General features: G+C 43.6%; 1 protein-coding gene across 1 annotated transcript; it reads right to left on the bottom strand.

The window, feature by feature from the left end:
• Nucleotides 1-1,135: 1,135 nt before the first annotated feature.
• On the bottom strand, nucleotides 1,136-20,483 carry LOC129640036 (nuclear RNA export factor 2-like). The gene is made up of 23 exons (XM_055565293.1): nucleotides 20,478-20,483; nucleotides 16,840-16,944; nucleotides 14,243-14,411; nucleotides 13,199-13,382; nucleotides 12,593-12,746; nucleotides 11,903-11,986; nucleotides 11,687-11,791; nucleotides 11,495-11,575; nucleotides 11,285-11,354; nucleotides 11,049-11,137; nucleotides 10,822-10,929; nucleotides 10,528-10,637; nucleotides 7,896-7,932; nucleotides 7,450-7,518; nucleotides 7,309-7,364; nucleotides 7,055-7,162; nucleotides 6,878-6,936; nucleotides 6,657-6,772; nucleotides 6,484-6,526; nucleotides 5,817-5,889; nucleotides 5,093-5,275; nucleotides 1,514-1,574; nucleotides 1,136-1,380 (listed from the first exon to the last, which is right to left on the bottom strand). The coding sequence occupies exons 1-23, from the start codon at nucleotides 20,481-20,483 to the stop codon at nucleotides 1,336-1,338; spliced, it is 2,115 nt and encodes a 704-aa protein (XP_055421268.1). The 3' UTR covers nucleotides 1,136-1,335.
• Between the last annotated feature and the right edge of the window lie 248 nt (nucleotides 20,484-20,731).

Below are 20,731 nucleotides of genomic sequence, written 5' to 3'. Positions count from 1 at the left end.
CAAAATTCCTAATGTAATGGCAATCATCCCCTTAGTTCATATTTTTAAAGAGTTCACAAGCCAATATATGGATCCTTCATGTACATAAAGAACTGAAAAGTTGCATGTGGTAGAAAATAACTTATGCAAGACCCCAAAATGGAGGCATAATTTGTAAACGGGTAGTACCACATCTGTATCATCATGTAGCTTAAAATGTGATATTGCTATTATTCTCATTTCAAAAACCATGCCTGCTTGTTGTCTGAAGGGTAGACATTACAGAAGTGCAGAAAATAAGTTGTGTCCCTTTCAACTCTTGCTTGCAATTCTGTACTGCTAATTGTGTCAGTGAGAAAGGTCACACAGACTTGACCATAATGTGAGATTTCGTGTTATTTGTTTGGAAGTGAAATGAAATGGCTCAACCCCCTCAAGCACCCTATGTCTGCTCTCTGAGAGACGCATGGGTAGACAGGCTGACTCTCCCCTACTCTAAGGTACTGAAGTGAGATCCCTTCTACAATGCACCTTCAGAAAGGGGGAGAGGGCAGTACAGGGGATGAATGAGAATCCCTATGGAAGCCTGGTGAGAAGTGTGAAAAGGCCCATTTCTCACTCGTGCATGCATGTTCACATCACTTCAGTTGTGTCCAACTCTGTGTGACCCTTTGAACTGTAGAAAATCCATGGGATTTTCCAGGGAAGAATACTGGAGTGGGTTACCATGCCTTCCTCCAGGATTTCTCATTCATCTGTATGACAATCTTGAAACTGTTCATAGTATGGTCTTTGGAAGTAATTAGGAATAAGAAGTAAAACATGTACGTCCTCATCTTCTTTCCTTCGTTTCACTGCCCTCACTAGCCAGTTGGCATCCCTTGCAAAGCCTCTGTTGTTCCAGGTCACGTGCCTGCTTCTGAGAATCTCTAGGAAGAGCATCTGGGTCACACCACCTCCAAAAACCAATCCCTGGAAGCATATCATGTCTCCTCTCATCATAATTTATTGACATCAAGCTTGATGTATCTGCCAGGGACTACCAAGGGGAATGTGAGTCAGGGAGGAGGGCAGGACTTTTCAGGCCTGGACCCACTGGCTCATGATTGGGGCAGGGAAGAGCAATGCAGGACACATAACATATAACATTCATCATCACTCTTTATTATGAAAACAAACACAACAATAATGAGTGAGGGAAATATGCAGAACAACTGACCCTCAGGATATGTTAACTGGCATATAATGTAACTTTGACTTCTTGGTCAGTCTCCAACCCCAGTCACTGGCGTGGCCTGAGGCTAGAGAGAAAAAGACGATGTGGATGAAGCCAAAGATGACATCCAAGGGCTCCTTTTAGGGGATTTCTTTGAAGGCTTCCTCTGGGATCTTGCCCTCAGTCTGGAGGGAAGGAATTGGGGTGTTAAAAAGCCCGTCCCCAAGTTCCATTCCCAGGCCATCAGCCTCCACTTTCTTGGCCTCCCCAAAGGCTCAGGAACATTCATCTTTAATCTACTTGATTCCCAGACCTCACCTTGAACATACAGAAGACTTGACCAGCTCTGGTGTAGTTCCATTCATTGTCCTGAAGACACCTGTGTGGGAGAAGAACAGGTGCTCTCCATTAGTGCCACAATCCAGACACATTGACATTGCAATGCCACCACTAAATCCATGCCGCTTTCTTGCTGGGACACATGGACCAGTGTGAACACTATGTGTAATGATGAAGAAAGACCAGTGAAAACCAAATCATCTGTCACTAGCATTCATGCCCACTAGAGTTTAAAACAGAAAAATAGAGTTGTGCAAAAGAACAGGGAATTCAATATATACTGATCAAGATATTCAAGAAAATGACAAATGAAAAATTATAAAGTACTAGTTTCCAACTGTCTTTTATTGAGATATAATCACACATCATTTTAAAGTATACAAATCGGTGCTTTTTATTAGTCAAAAGATTGTGCACCTATAGCATCTATCTAATTCCAGAATCATTTTAACACCTCAAAAAGAAACTCCTTAACCATTAATGATCCCTCTCTATTCCTCCCCTTCCCCTGGTAACCACTAATATCTTTTGGTCCCTGTGGATTTGACAATTATGGACATTTCCTACAATATCTGACTTCTTGTGACTGGCATCTTTCACTTAGCATCATGTTTTCAAGGTTCATCCATGTCATGACATATATCAGAACCGAATTCTTTTTTATGACTGAATAATATTCTACTATATGGATGTACCAGTTTTATTCATCCATTCATCAGTTGTTTCCATATTTTGGCTATTATGAATAATGCTATTCCTGAATAAGTTTTAGAGTGAACATATGCTTTCATTTCTCCTGGTAGATACTTAGGAGTGGGATTACTGGGTGATATGGTAACTCCATTTTAATATTTTGAGGAACTTCCAAATGTTTTCCTGAAGTGAGTGTTCCATGTACCTCTAATATATGAGCATTCTAACTTCTCCACACCTTCACCTATGCTTATCTTTTGTTTCATTGATTAAAGCCATCTTAGTGGATGTGATGCGAGTGGTTGTTTTGATTTGTATTTTCCTAATGATTAATGATGTTGAGCATGTTTTCATGGGCTTGTTGGTCATTTGTATACCATATTTAGAGAAATATCTATTCAAATCCTTTCTCCATTTTTAAATTGGTATTTATGTTTTGATTGTTGACTTGTAAAATCCTTCAATATTCTAGACAGTGGAGCTTATCAGATATGAGATTTGCAAATATTTTCTCCCATTTTGTGGGTGGTATGTTCACTTTCACAATTGTGCCCTTTGATGCACAAAAGTTTTTATTTTTGATGAAGTGCAATTTATTTGTTTCTTTGGCTGCTTGTGTTTTTGGTGTCACATATAAGAAACCAGTGCCTGATTCAAGGTCATGAAGATATACACCTATGTTTTCTTCTAAGTGCTTTTTAAAATTTTTATTGGAGTATAATTGACTTACAATGTTATGTTAGTTTCAGGTATATAACAAAGTGAGTTTATATATATATTTATTTTTTTCAGATTATTTTCCCACATAGGTTATTACAGAACATTGAGTATAGTTCCCTGTGCTATACAGTAGGTCTTTATTAGTTATCTATTTTATATATAGCAGTGTGTAGATATTAATCCCAATCTCCTAATTTATGATTTCTCCCCACACTTTCCCTTTGGTAACCATAAATTTATTTCAAGATCTGTGTCTATTTCTGTTTTGAAAATAAGTTCATTTGTATCGTTTTTATTAGATTTCACATGTAAGTGATATCATATGATACTTGTCTTTCTCTGTCTGACTTACTTTACTTACCCAACCAAAAAATGGGAAGAGGATCTAAATAGACATTTCCCCAAAGATTATATACAGAAAGCCAAAAAACACATGAAAAGATGCTCAACATCACTAATTATTAGAGAAATGTGAATCAGAATGACAATGAGGTATCACCTCACACCAGCCAGAATGGCTAGCATTAAAAAAATCTATGAACAATAAATGCTAGAGAGGGTGTGGAGAAAAGGGAACCCTCCTACACTGTTGGTGGAAATGTAAATTGGTACAACCAATATGGACAACAGTACAGCCTTCACTTGTGGCTCAGCTGGTAAAGAATCTGCCTGTAATGCAGGAGACCTAAGTTCGATCCCTGGGTTGGGAAGATCCCCTGGAGAAGGGAAAGGCTACTCACTCCAGTATTCTGGCCTAGAGAATTCCATGGACTGTATAGTCCACGGGGTCACAAAGAATTGGACATGACTGAGTGACTTTCACTTTCACTTTTCACGAAGGTGCCTTAGAAAACTAAATATAGAACTATCATATGATTCAGCAATCCTATTCCTGGGCATATCCAGGGAAAACCATAATTCAAAGAGATACACACATCCCAGTGTTCATAGCAGCACTATTCACATTAGATAAGCTATGGAAGCAACATAAATGTTCATTGTCAGAGAAATGGGTAAAGAAGATATGGTACATATATACAATGGAATATTACTCAGTCATAAAAAAGAATGAAATAATACCATTTGCAGCAACATGGATGGACCTAGAGGTTATCATACTAAGTGAAAGTCAGCAAGAGTTTTTACACTTGTAGATTTTATATTAGGTCTTTGATCCATTTTGAGTCAATATTTGTATATGGTCTGTGATAGGGGACACAATTCTTTTTTTTTTGGCATGTGAATACTCATGTGTCCCAGCACCATCTGTCAAAAAGATTATTTGTTTTTCCTCCATTAATTAATTTGGCATCCACTAAAAATTAATTAGCTACAAATGTCAGGGTTTACATCAGAACTCTCAATTCTATTGCACTGATCTATCAAATGTCAGTGCCATGCAGCCTTGATTATAGTATCTTTGTAGAAAGTTTAGAAATTGTGAGGTCCAGGACTTGTGAGTCCTCAACATTATTCACTTTCAATATTGTTTTGACTATTCTGAGTCCATGCACTTCCATGTGAAAATTGAGGATCATTTAATCAATTTCTGGAAAGGAGCCAACAGGGATTTTTGCTATGGTATAGACTCTGTAGATCACTTTGAATAGCACTACAATCTTAACAATATTAAGTCTTTCAACATGAACACAGAATATCCTTCTGTGTTTTTTTTAGATTTTCTTTAATTTACTCCAACAATGTTTTGAAGATTTTAAGGTACAGTTTTTTTACTTCTTTAGTTACATTTTGCTATAAATATTTATTCTTTCTGATACTACTATAAATCAAATTGTTTTCTTAATTTCAATTTAGGATTTTTTCATTTTAAGCTTATAGAAATATAAATGATTTTTGTATACTGACCTTATATCTTGAAATTTTACTGAACTTATTTATGTATTTTTACAGTTTCTTAGTGAATTTCTTAGCATTTTCCATATAAAATATCATGTCATATGAGCATGTACTGTTTTTAAAATGCTTTACATACATAATCATAAAATTTGTTTATCTTTTCACGAGCTTACTTTTTTGCAAGCAAAATATCCAAATACTTATTTTTCCAAATTGCCTGTGTGTTGCCATTATTAATTCCTTCATTCTCCCAGCTCCCCCTTATCTTCATGCACACACAATACTCACTTCTGAGACCACTGACAGTTCATCCCAGACTGAGCGGAGAAGGCTTGTACCATTTGCTGCTGTTCCTCGGACAAAGTGGCCACGGAGCTGGTGGACGGTGTGGGCTCTGGGATGGAGAATGCACTCTGGGTGTTTTTAGGCCTGGCTTCCATCACAAATAGCTCGTCATTCACTATACAAAGACTGGAGGGAAAATACACATTTAGACAAGTGATGGATGGACAACCAGCACCCCCAATCCTGACTGCTGCCACCGCCACTCAGCAACCAGATTCCTTCCATCCCCCTCCTGTGTCTGTCCCCAGGCTCCTTGACTGGTTCTTCTGCCCCTCACACAGAGCCCACCTTCAGAGAGATTGTCTACCAGCTTCACTCAATGGATAGGTTGATCCCCAACCCAGGGACAACTTCACATTTACCCTGAACAGCAGCCCAGTACACTACAGTACAGGACTGTACAGTCTGATTCCCATTTTCAGAAGACACTGAGTCATGGAGAGGTCATGTGACTTGACCAAGGTCACACAGAGAGTGTTGGGTCAGGGAGAGAACCCATGTGCCAATTCCAGAGTCCATGCTCTTCCTAACCACTAGGCTAGACTGTTCCTTGGAGCTCCCTGCTGGCTTTCCACAATACTGAGTAAACGTAAGGTCTGCACCACCACATGTTCAGGACCCTGAAACCACGCTGGATGGGTCATTCTGCCCACAACACGGCTCTCACCTTGAAGAGCTGGTAGGGGTAATGATGAAGGTCCGGGTGAAGGCACGCACACACTCCTGAGACCCTCCTTCCACTTCAACAACAAACAACAAACAATAGCTCTTAGAGCTCTACATGTTTACAGGCTCCCAGGGTGGACCCCAGTCATGCTGAGGGGACAGCTATTCATTTGGGGAGCCACGGTGTCGGGAATGGGGAGGGCAACTGTAGGAGCTGTCTGCTCCCAGTGTACATGTCCCCATGACAACCACTTCACAAGTTCATGGGATGCATTTTTCATAGCTGCCCAAGAGGTGGATATTATGACCCCATTTTGCAAATGAGGAAACTGTGAGGTTAAGTAATGGCCCAAGTTCTCAGTGTAAAGATCTGAGATGGGAACCACCAAACTCCACAGCCTATGTCCATAATGCCCAGGGCAGGAAGGCAGACATGGAAGCAGTTCAGATCTGGGTTGTCTATGGGAAGACTGAGGGCTGGAAGACACAGAGGGGAAGGGAGGGGAAGGGAGGGAAAGAAGGGGAAGGGAAGGGAGGGGAAGGGAAGGGAGGGGAAGGGGAGGGGAGTCCAGGGGAGGGGAGAGAAGCTGGAAGGGCTCTTGAGTGGGGAGCCTAGCCAGAGGAGGGAGCAGTGGGGCATCTGGGCGAAGAGGGCTATACACACTTACCTTCCTTGAACACCCCATTGACAGAGAAGCAGAGCATCGTACCCTGAAAAGGAAGAGCCCAGGTAATGTCACCCCCTCAACCTCTTCCCCACCTGTGGCTTCCTGCCTGACCATCCCCCTACAGGCTCTCCCCCGTCACTGCCGCCCCATCAAGGGAAGAAACAAACGCTCACTGTCCAGAACCACATGTCCACCAGGAAGGAGCTGAAGTCATGCTGAGTTTTGGGCAACACACAGAGGGCACGCACAATGTCATTATTTGTGTGCTTCAGCTGCTGGACACGCAGGTCTGTACGGGAGGGGAAGAAAGCAAAAGTTAGGGCTGCCACACCCTGGACCCTATGATTGGCTCCCTCACCACTCTTTCTGCCCAGCCTTCCCACCACACACTCACTGGGGTCCTTGACCTTCTTCATATTCCTGCTGTCCTTGAAGTACGGGCATAAGCTGCTTCTAGGAGACAGAGGAAAAATGGGTGGTGGTCCAGCCAGCAGGGATGTTAGCAAGAGCTGGCCTGTGTCTGCTGGGGAACCACACAGCCTGAGGGAGGAGTCTGGGCAGTGATACTCACAGGGCTGGATCCTCAGAGTGGAATGGAATGGTCAGGGAGAAGCAGGCATTGTGGTGGTAAGCACTGAGGAGGCCATATCTGTTTCCAGAGTCATAGATCGAGTAATATCTGTGGAACAGCAATGAGGACAGGCTGTCAGTGATCCGAATCCCAAAGGAGACTTGAAAGTCTCTGAGAGGAGACCTGCGGTTTGGTGGCCTGACCCAGTCTCAGCCCTTTCTATTCCTCATGGTGCCAAGTCCAAGTAAACTTACTGCTTCAGGAATTGAAGGATCACATTCTTCAGTGTGTCAGTTTCTTTATTGTTTTCCTGGAATCAAAAGGCATTTGAGACTATGTAGTGGATAAACCCTCACTTGCAATAGCCCCAAATATTCTCTGATCCTCTTCCTCACCTTGCTGGGCTTTGTTGCACAGCGAGTGTGACTGTCAGTGACAACTGTTGAGGGTAACTCCTGGCCATCCTGGAGAATGGAAGAGGAAGTCAGGAGTGGAGACCAGAGGGGTGACCCCGGATGATCAGGGAAAAGGATGATCCCAGGACACGAAGGATAGGAGGTAAGTTGTAAAAGGGTCCTAGAAAGTCCATAGGCAAGCTTACAGTGGGTTTCTTCATCATGATGTCTTAGAGGTCTCTAGTATTATATGCAACTTTTATGTGTGTGTGTATGTGTTTATGGATATTTTTCCAGTGAGCATATCCATGTCATTTTCAGGACTCCATATCCCCTAAAGTGGTCAAGGGTCTGATGCCAACACATAATCTAGGCAAGACCCAAAGGGCTTGAGTGTAGGAAGTCTGAAATGTTAGTAAGATACAATGATTTACATAAGAACTTACCAGGCGCAGTAACTTTGGGAAACATTCTATGATGGCACTGTCCAAAACCAAAAATAGAGAAGAGGTGATTGATAGTTCAAGGTTGTAATGCCTAATTTGAGTTAAAACATTAACATGATAAACACAGATTGGGGTGTTCTTGCCCATTCAGCAGCCCCTTGTACCCACCTCAACTTCTGATTTTGAGGGTTTTGGGTTGAATTCCCTGTTGAGCACTGAGTATCTCTCATCTGACTGAAAGGCACCATCTCCTCATCTCTCTGAGTACCTTAAGTTTAATATTCCTTCCTCCTCTCCTTCTCCCGCTCCTTTCCCCTGGGTAGCTTCCACCTAGACTGTCCTGACTCCCTTCTCCTGTGCCTCAAGGACGAGCACTTCAAATCCAGTCTGCAGGCCTTCCTCTCCTCCCTGCCTTCCTTCCTCCAGGGCCCAGTGAAGGCTGTGGAGAGAAGAGGGAATGGGAGGATGGGAGCCTGGGGCTTTGCTACCTCACTGGGCATCCAGCACTCTGCCAAGTCAGGTCATACCTCAGGGATGGCCCAGGAGGCTGTGGCAGGGAGGTGAGTGAGGTGGAGCTCAGGAGGGATGAAGACAGAAGGAGAGTGGAGGGAGGAGGGGAGAAACAAGGGAGACACAGGGGCTCAGAGACAAGGGAGAGAGAGAAAGCAAAGGGAAGGGAAGGGAAGGAAGCTCTACCATGGTGGGGGGCAGGGGAGAAGACAGAAGAAAGAGGAAGTAGTGCCCCTGCTGCAGCCCTTTCCTTCCCCTGCCCTGCAACAGCCCAGGCACCCCAGGTAGGAATGGAAACTATGCACATGTTGGGCTGGGGGCCGGCCACTGGATGCTTCTTGAAGCTTTGACACCTGTGTGAGCTCGGTCGGACCTGGGCATGGGAAACGGAGTAGCCATGGGGGTAGATCTTAAAAGGCCAGGTCCCGGTTCAGTGTGGAGCTGAGGGTCTTTGGCCCGCCCTCATGATCACCACTTTCTGTCCTGATGGCCTCTGCACCTGTCTGAGTTGGATCTTTCTCTGAGGAATCACACGTGTCTCAGGCTACCGGGGGTTCCTCTGGAGGAGAGGCAGGATGATGTGACGTGTGCAGGGAGGGAGAGGCGGTGTCCCCTGAGAGGCCTGTCCTGCAGTCTCCTCTAACTCCTCTGTCCCCTGCCTTCCTCTCCTGCCTCAGGAAGCTCTCTGCACACTGGCAGTGGCCAACTTCTGGCCCCTTGACTCAAGGAACACTGCTTTTTCCTAAGAAGGATCCAGCCCCTGGCTTTGGGCCAGGGGAATGGATGTCATGACAGCAGCCACCCAGGACCTCAGCCCCCAGCACTGGGCAGGAAAGCCCCTGTGTAAACATGGAAGAGGAGGGGAACACTTTTGGAGGTAGGGGGAGAAGGACCCTCTCTGAATGGAGGAGGGAAGCCCTGTCTCAGCATGGAGAAGGAAGGCCCGTCTCAGCATGAGGCCTGGACTTGGAGGACCCTTCTCAGTCCAGGGCCCAGCAGTAGGGTCAAGTCTGGTCACTCCTGGTCTCGGTGAGGGAGAGGAGCCCTGATTCCTGAACCATGCTCTTGGGAGGCCCTGGTGGAGAATGCTAGGGGCAGAGAACCAGAAGCAGATTTCTGAGACCTTAAGAGGTAAGCAGGTCAGAGGAAGGAAATTCCTCACGGGTAAGGGACACAATAACCTCAGATATGCAGATGACACCACCCTTATGGCAGAAAGTGAAGGAGAACTAAAGAACCTCTTGATGGAAGTGAAAGAGGAGAGTGAAAAAATTGGCTTAAAGCTCAACATTCAGAAAACTAAGATCATGGCATCTGGTCCCATCACTTCATGGCAAATAGATGGGGAAACAGTGGAAACAGGGGCAGACTTTATTTGGGGGGGGCTCCAAAATCACTGCAGATGGTGACTGCAGCCATGAAATAAAAAGATGCTTACTCCTTGAAAGAAAAGTTATGACCAACCTTGACAGCATATTAAAAAGCAGAGACATTACTTTGCTAACAAAGGTCCATCTAAGGCTATGGTTTTTCCAATAGTCATGTGTGGATGTGAGAGTTGGACTATAAAGAAAGCTGAGCACCAAAGAATTGATGCTTTTGAACTGTGATGTTGGAGAAGACTGTTGAGAGTCCCTTGGACTGCAAGGAGATCCAACCAGTCCATCCTAAAGGAGATGAGTCCTGAATATTCACTGGAAGGACCGATGCTGAAGCTGAAACTCCAATACTTTGATCACCTGATGCGAAGAGCTGACTCATTTGAAAAGACCCTGATGCTGGGAAAGATTGAAGGCGAGAGGAGAAGGGGATGACAGAGGATGAGATGGTTGGATAGCATCACCAACTCAATGGACATGAGTTTGAGTAAACTCTGGGAGTTGGTGATGGACAGGGAGGCCTGGCGTGCTGCAGTCCATGGGGTTGCAAAGAGTCGGACACGACTGAGTGACTGAACTGAACTGAACTGAACTGAAGGAACACAGAAAAGAGAAGGCAGAGCCTATGATCCTTCCGGAAGATCATGGCTGCCACCTTTGGCAAAGAGGTTACTGTCAGTAATAATTTAGGCCCCTATGGGTAAAGGTCACCAAGAAGGGTGACAGGATGGTCTCACACAGACCTTAAGTAGGTGGACTGGTCTGGAAATCTGTCACACAGTGGGTTCCCTCGCAGCCACAGCTCTTCAAGCTTCAGCCCCTTCATCTTGTTCAACTCCCACATAGAGTTCAGCTGAGAAATATGGAGAGGAAATTGGAAAAGGAATCCCAGGGCAAGAGAAACAACCAGGCCCCTGCAGCCCAGCCTCCACCCACTCACCCCTCAGGTGCCCTCATCTGCCTCCTGTCATCACTCTGATGACCACAACCAATCCCCCTACTCTCATCCCAACTTTGATCTGACTCCCTCTTCTTACCTCATTGTTGGAGAGGTTCAGTATCTTGATTGTGGGGACCATGTGCACAATGTCAGACAGGCCGTCCAGGTGGTACAGTTTGTTGCAGCTCAGGTTCAAGGACAATAGCTTTGGGTGAAGAAGAGTTAGAGTGAAGGTTACTATTCTGGATCTTGGAGACAAATCTGTCCTCCACCCCATCTCTTCCACCCCCTACCATAATATCAGAGCTGGGCCTTCAGCCTCACCTCAGGGAAGTTCTTCTTGATGATCTGCAGGGCAGCAGCCATGCAGTTTCTTCGATTCAGAATTATCTCAATATCATGGCCCATCAAGTCTTCAGGAAGGAGAGGGGAGGGAATCAGAACACCAAGTGGGGTCCAGGCCCATAATCAGCCCCTCACCACATTACCATCCCCAAGACTCCCTCTAGGAAGACCCCCTCTGCCCGCACCCACCCTCAAATTACTACTGTCAGCCATACTTGGGTCAAAGCGGAGCCTCTGGAGGTCAAGAGATTGCTGGGAGACATCAAATCGTTTGTTAAAGGCCAGCTGCAGAGACAGAGAGAGGGAGAGAGCCACTCTGAGACTGTGGTGGTGGCAGGGAAATCGGGGGTGAGAGGGATGGGGGGCTGGGGGAAGAAGAGACAGAGGTGAGTGCTGGCATACAGGATGCCTTGAGTTGGCATTACCTTTAACATCTCCATTTTTTCTGGTCCCAACTTATTACGCACAGAGTAGGGAACAGCAGAGGGGTTGACAAAGATAGGTATCTGCAGGAAGAAGAGGTGGGGTAAGCAGCAACTCTAGTTCAAGAAGACGACTAGCCCCAGGCCCGTCCTCCTGTCCCAGGATGCATTATAGGCAATGATATGGACACACACCTTTTGGTTCTCCTCATCATAGATCTTGTAGCTTACATCCATCAAGGCAGAGGCAGTGCTAGCTTTCTGGACAAAGAATTGAGCCCCATTTTTCACATAGTGGAACTACAGGGATTAAATGCATCAGCAATAGTATCAGAGGCCAACACACCCTGCTATACCAGATCTCTCCCCCTTCCCTGTGCCCACTCATCTGGCTTCAGCATCCTCTCTTACATCCACTGGAGTAAAGCAGACACTGCAAAGGCTCTGGATTGAGTTCATTAGCCATATCTTGTCATACTTTTTCCCATGAGGAATCTAAGGATGAAAAGAGGGGTTAGGACAGAGGACAGATGACAGGGAATTTAGCCTGGAGAACAAATCTTTTCCTGTTCTTTTCCAGTCTTCTACTGAGCTTGAACGGGGATCTAAAGAAGGGACCACTGGTATGATTTCTTATGTTTGTGCATAATATGGATTTCCAAAATACTCCTCTCCAGTCAAAGCTCTCTGCCAATTAATCAAGGTGTTAGAGATGATCTTTCTTTAATAAAGTTCCAGGGGATCCTACCTAGTGCAGATACTGCTTGCCCCTCATACAAGGTCTCCAGAGACTCGGCCCCCCATGTCCCACACTCAGCTAGCCAAACTGAGACCTCTAGTGCAGAGCTGCTCCATATCCTAATCAGTAGTTTACGTCTTTGCCTTGAGATAGTCTCCAATGTTCTCCTTACAGTCGGTCTGTTCCCTTTATATTGCTTCTCTGAATTTTTCCTTAGATGAACAAGACTGTTAACTAAGCAATAAAATGGTCAGATTACAAACTGTCCCCAGCATAATAAACTAGCATCTCAACATGAGAACAACATAACTCCTCCTGACTTTTCTCTCCTTCGCATTCCATACTTTTTTCAGGATACTCACTGTGACCTTAAACCAGCTCCCTTGGGCACCATCTTGTGTGTTCTCCCTCATTTCTTTCATCACAGGTTTTCCTTTTCCCCACACAGTAACAGAGATACTGCCTTCTCTGCGCCATCTCACTCTCCTCCCGTTGCCTCGGAAGGAATAGGGAAAGCTGACATGGAGAGAAGAAGGGTGAGTGGCCATAAGTGCTAAGAGAGTCTTCTGTACACACTCGTCTCTTTGACACCAGCACTACAGTTTGGATCATTGTTTAGTCACTAAGTTGTGTCTGACTCTTTGCAACCCCATGGACTGTAGCCCACCAGGCTCCTCTGTTCATGGGATTTCCCAGGGAAGAATAACGGAGTGGGTTTTCATTTCCTTCTCCGGGGGGGGGGGGGGGCGGATCTTCCTGACCCAGTGATTTAACCCTCGTCTCCTGCATTGGCAGGTGGATTCTTTACCACTGATCACCAGGGAAAACTCCACAGTTAGGGTTGCACAACCATTATTCCACTTCTAGCATACTTCAGTTTTACAGTGAGAGAAGGAAAAGAAGTCCACAGGGAGAGCTGGACTGTCCCAGGGGCTGCTGTGTGCAAACCCTGCTGCCTGGTCACTTACTGTCTTTTTTTGGGGCCCTCATGGACATTCCTCATCACCATACTTCCATCATCATCACAGTGGTGTGAAGGCTGAGTCTCATATCCATTATCTTCATAACGAGGGCTCCTCTTGTCAAAATCATCTTGGAAAGAACTCCAACCTTCATTTCTTCCTTCAGGTGAACTATCACCACCTCTGTATTCTGAAAAATGGAACAAAAATACAAGTTTGAACACACATCAGTGGCCTACTCACCATGTACAATGTCTTAGGCTAACAGGCAAGCAAAATGCCAACCTGGCCCAAGGGTTCAATCCCACACACCCCAAAAGGAAACTCTTCTGTCAGTTCAGACGCATACTCAGTCCCTCAGTCCTGTCTGACTCTTTACGACCTAGCAGCCCACCAGGCTCCTCTGTCCATGGGATTTCTCAGGTAAGAATACTGGAATGGATGCCATTTCCTCCTCCAGCGGATCTTCCTGACCCAGAGATCAAACCTGTGTCTCCTGCATTGCAGGCAGTTTCTTTATCTGCTGAGCCCTCAGGGAAGCATTATCTGAGAGATGGCACTATCGTGGGAGAAATTAAGGAGAAGCAGGATGAGGAATAGGAGAGGTTTGGAATGCAGGTGTTTGGAATACACAATAGTTATACTTTCATGTCCATGCTTTACTTGTATAAAAAAGTTAGGTCAGAGTTTTACCAGGTTCTTGGGGGGAAGCACTATTACTATTGACTCATTACCTAACATAATAGAAACAATTATTGATAATTAGATCCACCTGTCTTCTCTCTGATTATTAAACTACATCACTTTGGACAATTCACCCAACTTCTCCTGATCTCAAATTACTTATAATAATATGTAAAAGTCAAGGATTAAAGCTAAATACCACCTCAATCAAGATATAAAGCATATACCACACTCCAAATTGTTCCCAGTTAATCTTTTCATCTCCCAGCTCCATATAAACCTTTATCTGCTCACAGTTTCTATATAGTAGTTTTGCTTGCCAAAAATCCTAGAAGTAGAATTTCTTGTAAATGGAATCATACATACTGTATACCTTTCCATCTGGCTTTTTAAATTCAGCATACTGTTTCTGAAATCCAGTTATGTTCTTTCCTTTTTCATTGCTGTGTAATACCCCACTGTATGGGTTGTAGCTCTCAACCTTGTTTACACAGTAGAGGTACTTGGGGAGATTGAGAATATCACCAGCACCAAGCTATACTCAAAATAATTAAAGGCACCCACATTTTCTAAATTCTCCATGTGACTGCAGTGTACAACCACAGTTAAAAGTCACTGTGTTAAAAGTATCAGCTTTGGGTTTATGGTCTTTCCTAGTGGCTCAGACTGTAAAGAATCTGCATGCAATGCAGAGACATAGGTTCAATCCTTGGGCCAAGAAGATCCCCTGGAGAAGGCATTGGCAACCCATTCCAGTATGTTTGCCTGGAAAATTCCATGGACAGAGGAGTCTGGTGGGCTACAGTCCATGAAGTCACAAAGAGTTGGACACAACATATTTGCCAGAGATCCTAGAAATGGATGCCACCTCATTTTGCTAGCTTTCCACTCTGTTGTTTTAGGGACCTGGTGATTCCATTAGCTTAAATCAGAGATTGAGAAACTATAACCCATGGGCCAAACCTGATCTTTGGCCTGTTCTTCTAGGGCCTGCAAGCTAAGAATGGTTTTTACATATTTGAATGGTTAAAAAAGTAATAATTCTTGACATGCAAAAATTATTTGAAATCCACACATCAATGTCCATATACAAGGTTTTATTGGAACATAGCCATACTTGTCTCTGGAGGCTTCCACCCTACAACAGCAGAGTTAAATAGTTACAAAACAGATAAAATGGTCCTCAAGGCCTCAAATATTTGTGATCTGGCCCTTTCCAGGAAAAGTTTGCTGAGCTCCGGCTCAGAGTGAGTGTCTTTAAAGCAAATGCACAATAACTGTGGTAAATGGCTGGTGATCCCTTTGGCTAAGCCTGGGAAAAAGATTTACTATAGTGCCTTGTGACTTCACTGTAGGGTCCCTTCCTCAGTAGTTCACTCATTCATGGTGTTCTGGGTAAATGTGAGAACTGAGTAAAGGATTACCATTCACCAACAAGACAGCTCAAATCACCAGATCTAGAGCTTGATTTACTTATTTTTATGTTATTCTATATCTTATTATAAATAAATATTTATTCAAATTTTATTTATTTATACATGGATCAAATGCAACTTAAGGGTATGTTGAGATATTTCAAGATCCAAGGGATCTATTGATCACTTAGCTACATTTAGAGACTGAAAGTGAAAGTTGCTCAGTCATGTCTGACTCTATGTGACCCCATGGGTATAGTCCATGGAATTCTCTAGGCCAGAATACTGGAGTTGGTAGCCTTTCCCTTCTCTAGGGGATCTTCCCAACCCAGGGATCGAACCCAGGTCTCCTGCATTGTGAGCGGATTCTTTACCACCTGAGCCACAAGAGAAGCCCAAGAATACTGGAGTGGGTAGCCTATCCCTTCTCCAGCAGATCTTCCCAAACCAAGAATTGAACTGGGGTCTCCTGCATTGTAGGCGGATTCTTTACCAACTGAGCTATCTGGAGGTCAAACCAATGTGACCCCCCTTCCAGTCTTGCTGTTTATCAGATGAACTGCACTCACCTTGAGGCAGGCAGTTAAGTGCTCCTCCTGGGACTACAATTCCAGGACCCCATCATACCCGCTGAAATGAGGGTGACCATGTCAATGGCAGGGTCTCCCATCTCATCTGTGTCCTACACAAGTCAGCCACTTCAGAACACTTCAAAGATGAAGAAGCCCCCCTCACTAATATGTTTCTCAATGCTATGGGGAAAGGATTGACCTCTGAGTTCCAAATAGCAGGTGCTTGGTCCACTGACACATTGACTTCAAAGGTATTTCAATTCAAGTGATTTCAGGTGATAACTCTTGAACCTGCTGCTGTTGCTGCTAAGTCACTTCAGTCATGTCCGACTCTGTGTGACCCCATAGACATCAGCCCACCAGGCTCCCCCGTCCCTGGGATTCTCCAGGCAAGAACACTGGAGTGGGTTGCCATTTCCTTCTCTAGTGCATGAAAGTGAAAAAGTGAAAGTGAAGTCGCTCAGTCGTGTCTGACTCTTAGCGACCCCATTGACTGCAGCCTACCAGGCTCCTCCGCCCAGGGGATTTTCCAGGCAAGAGTACTGGAGTGGGGTGCCATTGCCTTCTCCAGACTCTTGAACCTGAGTCCCGCTAAAACCAAGTTCATTAGTCAAGTTTATGACTAACTTCTCTATCCAAAACTTCATTCCCTCTCTTGTCCCACTCATGATCTCCTCAGGATTGAGGAGTATACCAGAAAAGGGGGGTTTGAAACTGAATAGAAACATGCAGGGCCCTCCTGAGCACAAAAGCCCCTCTGTCTTCCCTGTTTCTTGTTTGTAGAAAAAGGCTTTGGGCCCCTCAGTCTTCCCTGAGTTCCAAAGAACAGACTGAAGCAGTTACTAATTAGGGAGGTGAGGGAATGCAGAAACAAAGGGAAAGCAGTCAAGAAACAATAGTGCAGGTCAGTCCCAAGATGGCAGAGGAATAGGATGGGGAGACTACTTTCTCCCCCACAAATACATCAAAAGATAACCTGCATGTGGAGCAACTTCCACACAACAACTTCTAAATGCTGGTGGAGGACCCCAGATACCCAGAAAGGCAAACCAATCTCTTTGAAATGAGTCTTGATGTTAGTCTAAAAGGGGGACAAAAACCCTAAGGCAGAAGGCTCACCTTCAGAACTTTGGACAATCATAGAACTCCTAACCCCAGGGAACATTAATAGATAAAAGCCCACCCCAAAGCCTTCATATCTACACTGAAACCAAGCTCCACCCAAGAGCCAGCAAGTTCCAGCACAAGACACCCCATGCTAATCCTCCAGCAAAATAGGAACACAATCTTGAACATTAAAAACAGGCTTCCTGAAGTCATACCAAATCCAGAGACACCCCCAAACTCATTACTAGACACTGCATTACCCTCCAGAGAGATGAGAGCCAGCTCCATCCACCAGAACACAGACACAAATCCCCCCAGTCAAGAAACCCTCACAAGGCAGTGATTCAACCCCACCCACAGGGAACAGACTTCACAGTTAAGAGGAACTATGGCCTTCCAGCCTGCAGAAGGGAGACACCAAACACAGCAAACTAAACAAAATGAAAAGGCAAAGAAATATGCAGCAGGTGAAGGAATATGATAAGAACCTACCAAACCAAACCAAAGAGGAGATAGGGAGTCTACCTGAAAAAGAATTCAGAATAATGATAGTAAAGATAATGCAAAATCTTGAAAACAAAATAGAGTTATGGATATATAGATTAGAGACACAGGTTGAGAAAATGCAAGAAATGTTTAAGAAGGAACTAGAAGAAATAAATAGTCAATTAGTAATGAACAATGCAATATGTGAGATTTAAAACACTCTGCAGTGAACCAACAGTAGAGGAACTGAGGCAGAAGAGAGGACAAGTGAGCTAGAAGATAGAATGGTGGAAATAAATGAAGCAGAGTGGAAAAAAGAATAAAAATAAAGGAGGACAGCCTCAGAGATTTCTGGGACAATGTTAAACGCTCCAACATTTGAACATAGGTGTCCCAGAAGAAGGAAACAAAAGGAAAGGGCATGAGAAAATATTTGAGGAGATAAAAGTTGAAAACTTCCCTAAAATGGGGAAGGAAATATCCACCCAAGTCCAAGAAGCCCAGAGAGTCCTATATAGGATAAACTCAAGGTGAAACACACCAAGACATATATTAATCAAACTAACAAAAACTAAACACAAAAAACAAATATCAAAAGCAGCAAGGGAAAAGAAACAAATAACATACAAGAGGATCGCTATAAGGATAACAGCTGATCTTTCAAAAGTAACTCTTCAGGCCAGAAGGGAATGGCAGGATATACTTAAAGTGATGAAAAGGAAAAACCTACAACCAAGATTACTCTACCCAATAAGGATCTCATTAAGATTTGAAGGAGAAAGCAAAGCTTTACAGACAAGCAAAAGCTGAGAGAATTCACCATCACCAAGCCAGCTTTTCTCCTTGGAAGAAAAGCTCTGACAAACCTAGACAGTGTATTAAAAAGCAGAGACATTACTTTGCCAACAAGGGTCCGTATAGTCAAAGCTATGGTTTTTCCAGTAGTCATGTACAGATGTGAGAGCTGGACCATAAAGAAGGCTGAGTGCCTAAGAATTGATGCTTTCGAACTGTGGTGTTAGAGAAGGCTCTTGAGAGTCCCTTGGACTGCAAAGAGATCAAACCAGTTGATATTGGAATATATTGGAAATAAAAGCAAAAATAAACAAATGGCACCTAATTAAAATTAAAAGCTTCTGCACAACAAAGGAAACTATAAGCAAGGTGAAAAGACAGCCTTCAGAATGGGAGAAAATAATAGCAAACAAAGCAACTGACAAAGAATTAATCTCAAAAATATACAAGCAACTCCTGCAGCTCAATTCCAGGAAAATAAACGACCCATTCAAAAAGTGGGCCAAAGAACTAAACAGACATTTCTGCAAAGACATACAGATGGCTAACAAACACATGAAAAGATGCTCAGCATCACTCACTAACAGAGAAATGCAAATCAAAACCACAATGAGGTACCATTTCACGCCAGTCAGAATGGCTGCTATCCAAAAGTCTACAAACAATAAATGCTGGAGAGGGTGTGGAGAAAAGGGAACCCTCTTACACTGTTGGTGGGAATGCAAACTAGTACAGCCACTATGGAGAACAGTGTGGAGATTCCTTAAAAAACTGGAAATAGAACTGCCATATGACCCAGCAATCCCACTGCTGGGCATACACACTGAGGAAACCAGAATTGAAAGAGACACATGTACCCCAATGTTCATCACAGCACTGTTTATAATAGCCAGGACATGGAAGCAACCTAGATGTCCATGAGCAGACGAATGGATAAGAAAGCTGTGATACATATACACAATGGAATACTACTCAGCATTAAAAAGAATACATTTGAATCAGTATAATAAGGTGGATGAAACTGGAGCCTATTATACAGAGTGAAGTAAGCCAGAAAGAAAAACACCAATACAGTATACTAACGCATATATATGGAATTTAGAAAGATGGTAACGATAACCCTGTATGCGAGACAGCAAAAGAGACACAGATGTATAGAACAGTCTCTTGGACTCTGTGGGAGAGGGCAAGGGCGGAATGATATGGGAGAATGGCATTGAAACATGTAAATTATCATATGTGAAATGAATCACCAGTCTAGGTTCGAGGAATGATACAGGGTGCTCTGAGTTGGTGCACTGGGATGACCCCCCCAAAAATGGCAGCTCTAATTATTAAATAATAACTAATTAGTTTTGAAAAAGTGTGGAAATTGATATAAAATGTGAGACAGTTCATCTGCTCATCCTTACAATTAAGTTGTATCATCTTCTCCAGAGTGGGACATTTTATTTTGCTTATAAGATTTCCTAGTGACTAGCACTTATGCACTTATTTCTTGCCATCATGATATCAGAAACATAAATTGAGGTTATATATTAAAAAATGAAAAAACGGAAAGGCTAAGTAAAAGAATCACTAACGAAATAAGATAAAATGAATAAGCAATAAGTAGTTTCTTAATGAGAATAGATTATAATTATCAGTAAACATACATTGTTCTTAGTAAACAAAGGTACAAGGCATTAACATGTTAGAAGAGATTTAGTTTGAACAGGTTCTCCCAAAATGTTTTCTGAGGAACATTGGTACTTCAAATGGTCTGTGGGAAAATGTTCCATTCCCATAGAAATTGAGGAAATTAACTGCTACAGACTGAATGTTTATGTTCCAACCTAATCTCCAAGGTGAGGGTACTTGGAGGTAGAGTCTTTGAAAGGTGATTAGGTCATGAGAGAGGTTCCCTCATGAATGGGATTTGTGCCCTTATAAAGAACCCAGAGAGCTCCCTTGCCCTTCCTGCCCTGTGAAAATACAACATGAAGACAGCCCTTTATGAAGCAGGTAGCAGATCTCACCAGACACTGAACCTGCTGGTGTCTTGATTTTGGACTTCACAACTTCCAGAACTGTGAAAAATAAATTTCTGTTGTTTATAAGCCACCCATTCCACAGTGTTCTACATAGCAGCCTGAACAAACTAAGTCACTACCCCTTTCTCTGATAGTCAAGTTGCATACTAGCATACTTTATCTTTAAAGTAAGACATTATAAGAATCCTTTTACCTTCATTTTTGTATGTCCTATTGTTCTTTGTTCGATGAGTATTTTTTTGTTGGTGCTGTCTCTCAGACATAGTGTTTTGTAGAACAAATCTTAAAGTGCTGAAACGAGAGAAAAAACAGCTATTATATAATAAAAATACCACCCCTATAAACATCTCTCAAACAATATTTAAATCCCTCACAAGAAAGTGAAAAGTGAAAGTGAAGTCGCTCAGTTGTGTCCGACTCTTAGCGACTCCATGGACTGCAGCCTAC

This window comes from Bubalus kerabau, chromosome X (assembly GCF_029407905.1).
Source record: "Bubalus kerabau isolate K-KA32 ecotype Philippines breed swamp buffalo chromosome X, PCC_UOA_SB_1v2, whole genome shotgun sequence".
Classification (NCBI taxonomy): domain Eukaryota; kingdom Metazoa; phylum Chordata; class Mammalia; order Artiodactyla; family Bovidae; genus Bubalus; species Bubalus kerabau.
The sequence above is the reverse complement of the archived record's forward strand: the minus strand, read 5'-3'. Positions and strand labels throughout refer to the sequence as shown.

What these genes read in the sequence shown, in the direction of transcription:
- LOC129640036 (XM_055565293.1), bottom strand. An exon ending in TCCCAAAGTTACTGCGCCTG is followed by an intron (nt 7,519 to 7,895) that starts GTAAGTTCTTAT and finishes TCCATTCTCCAG; the next exon opens with GATGGCCAGGAGTTACCCTC. An exon ending in GAAGAAGGTCAAGGACCCCA is followed by an intron (nt 6,773 to 6,877) that starts GTGAGTGTGTGG and finishes CCTCCCGTACAG; the next exon opens with ACCTGCGTGTCCAGCAGCTG.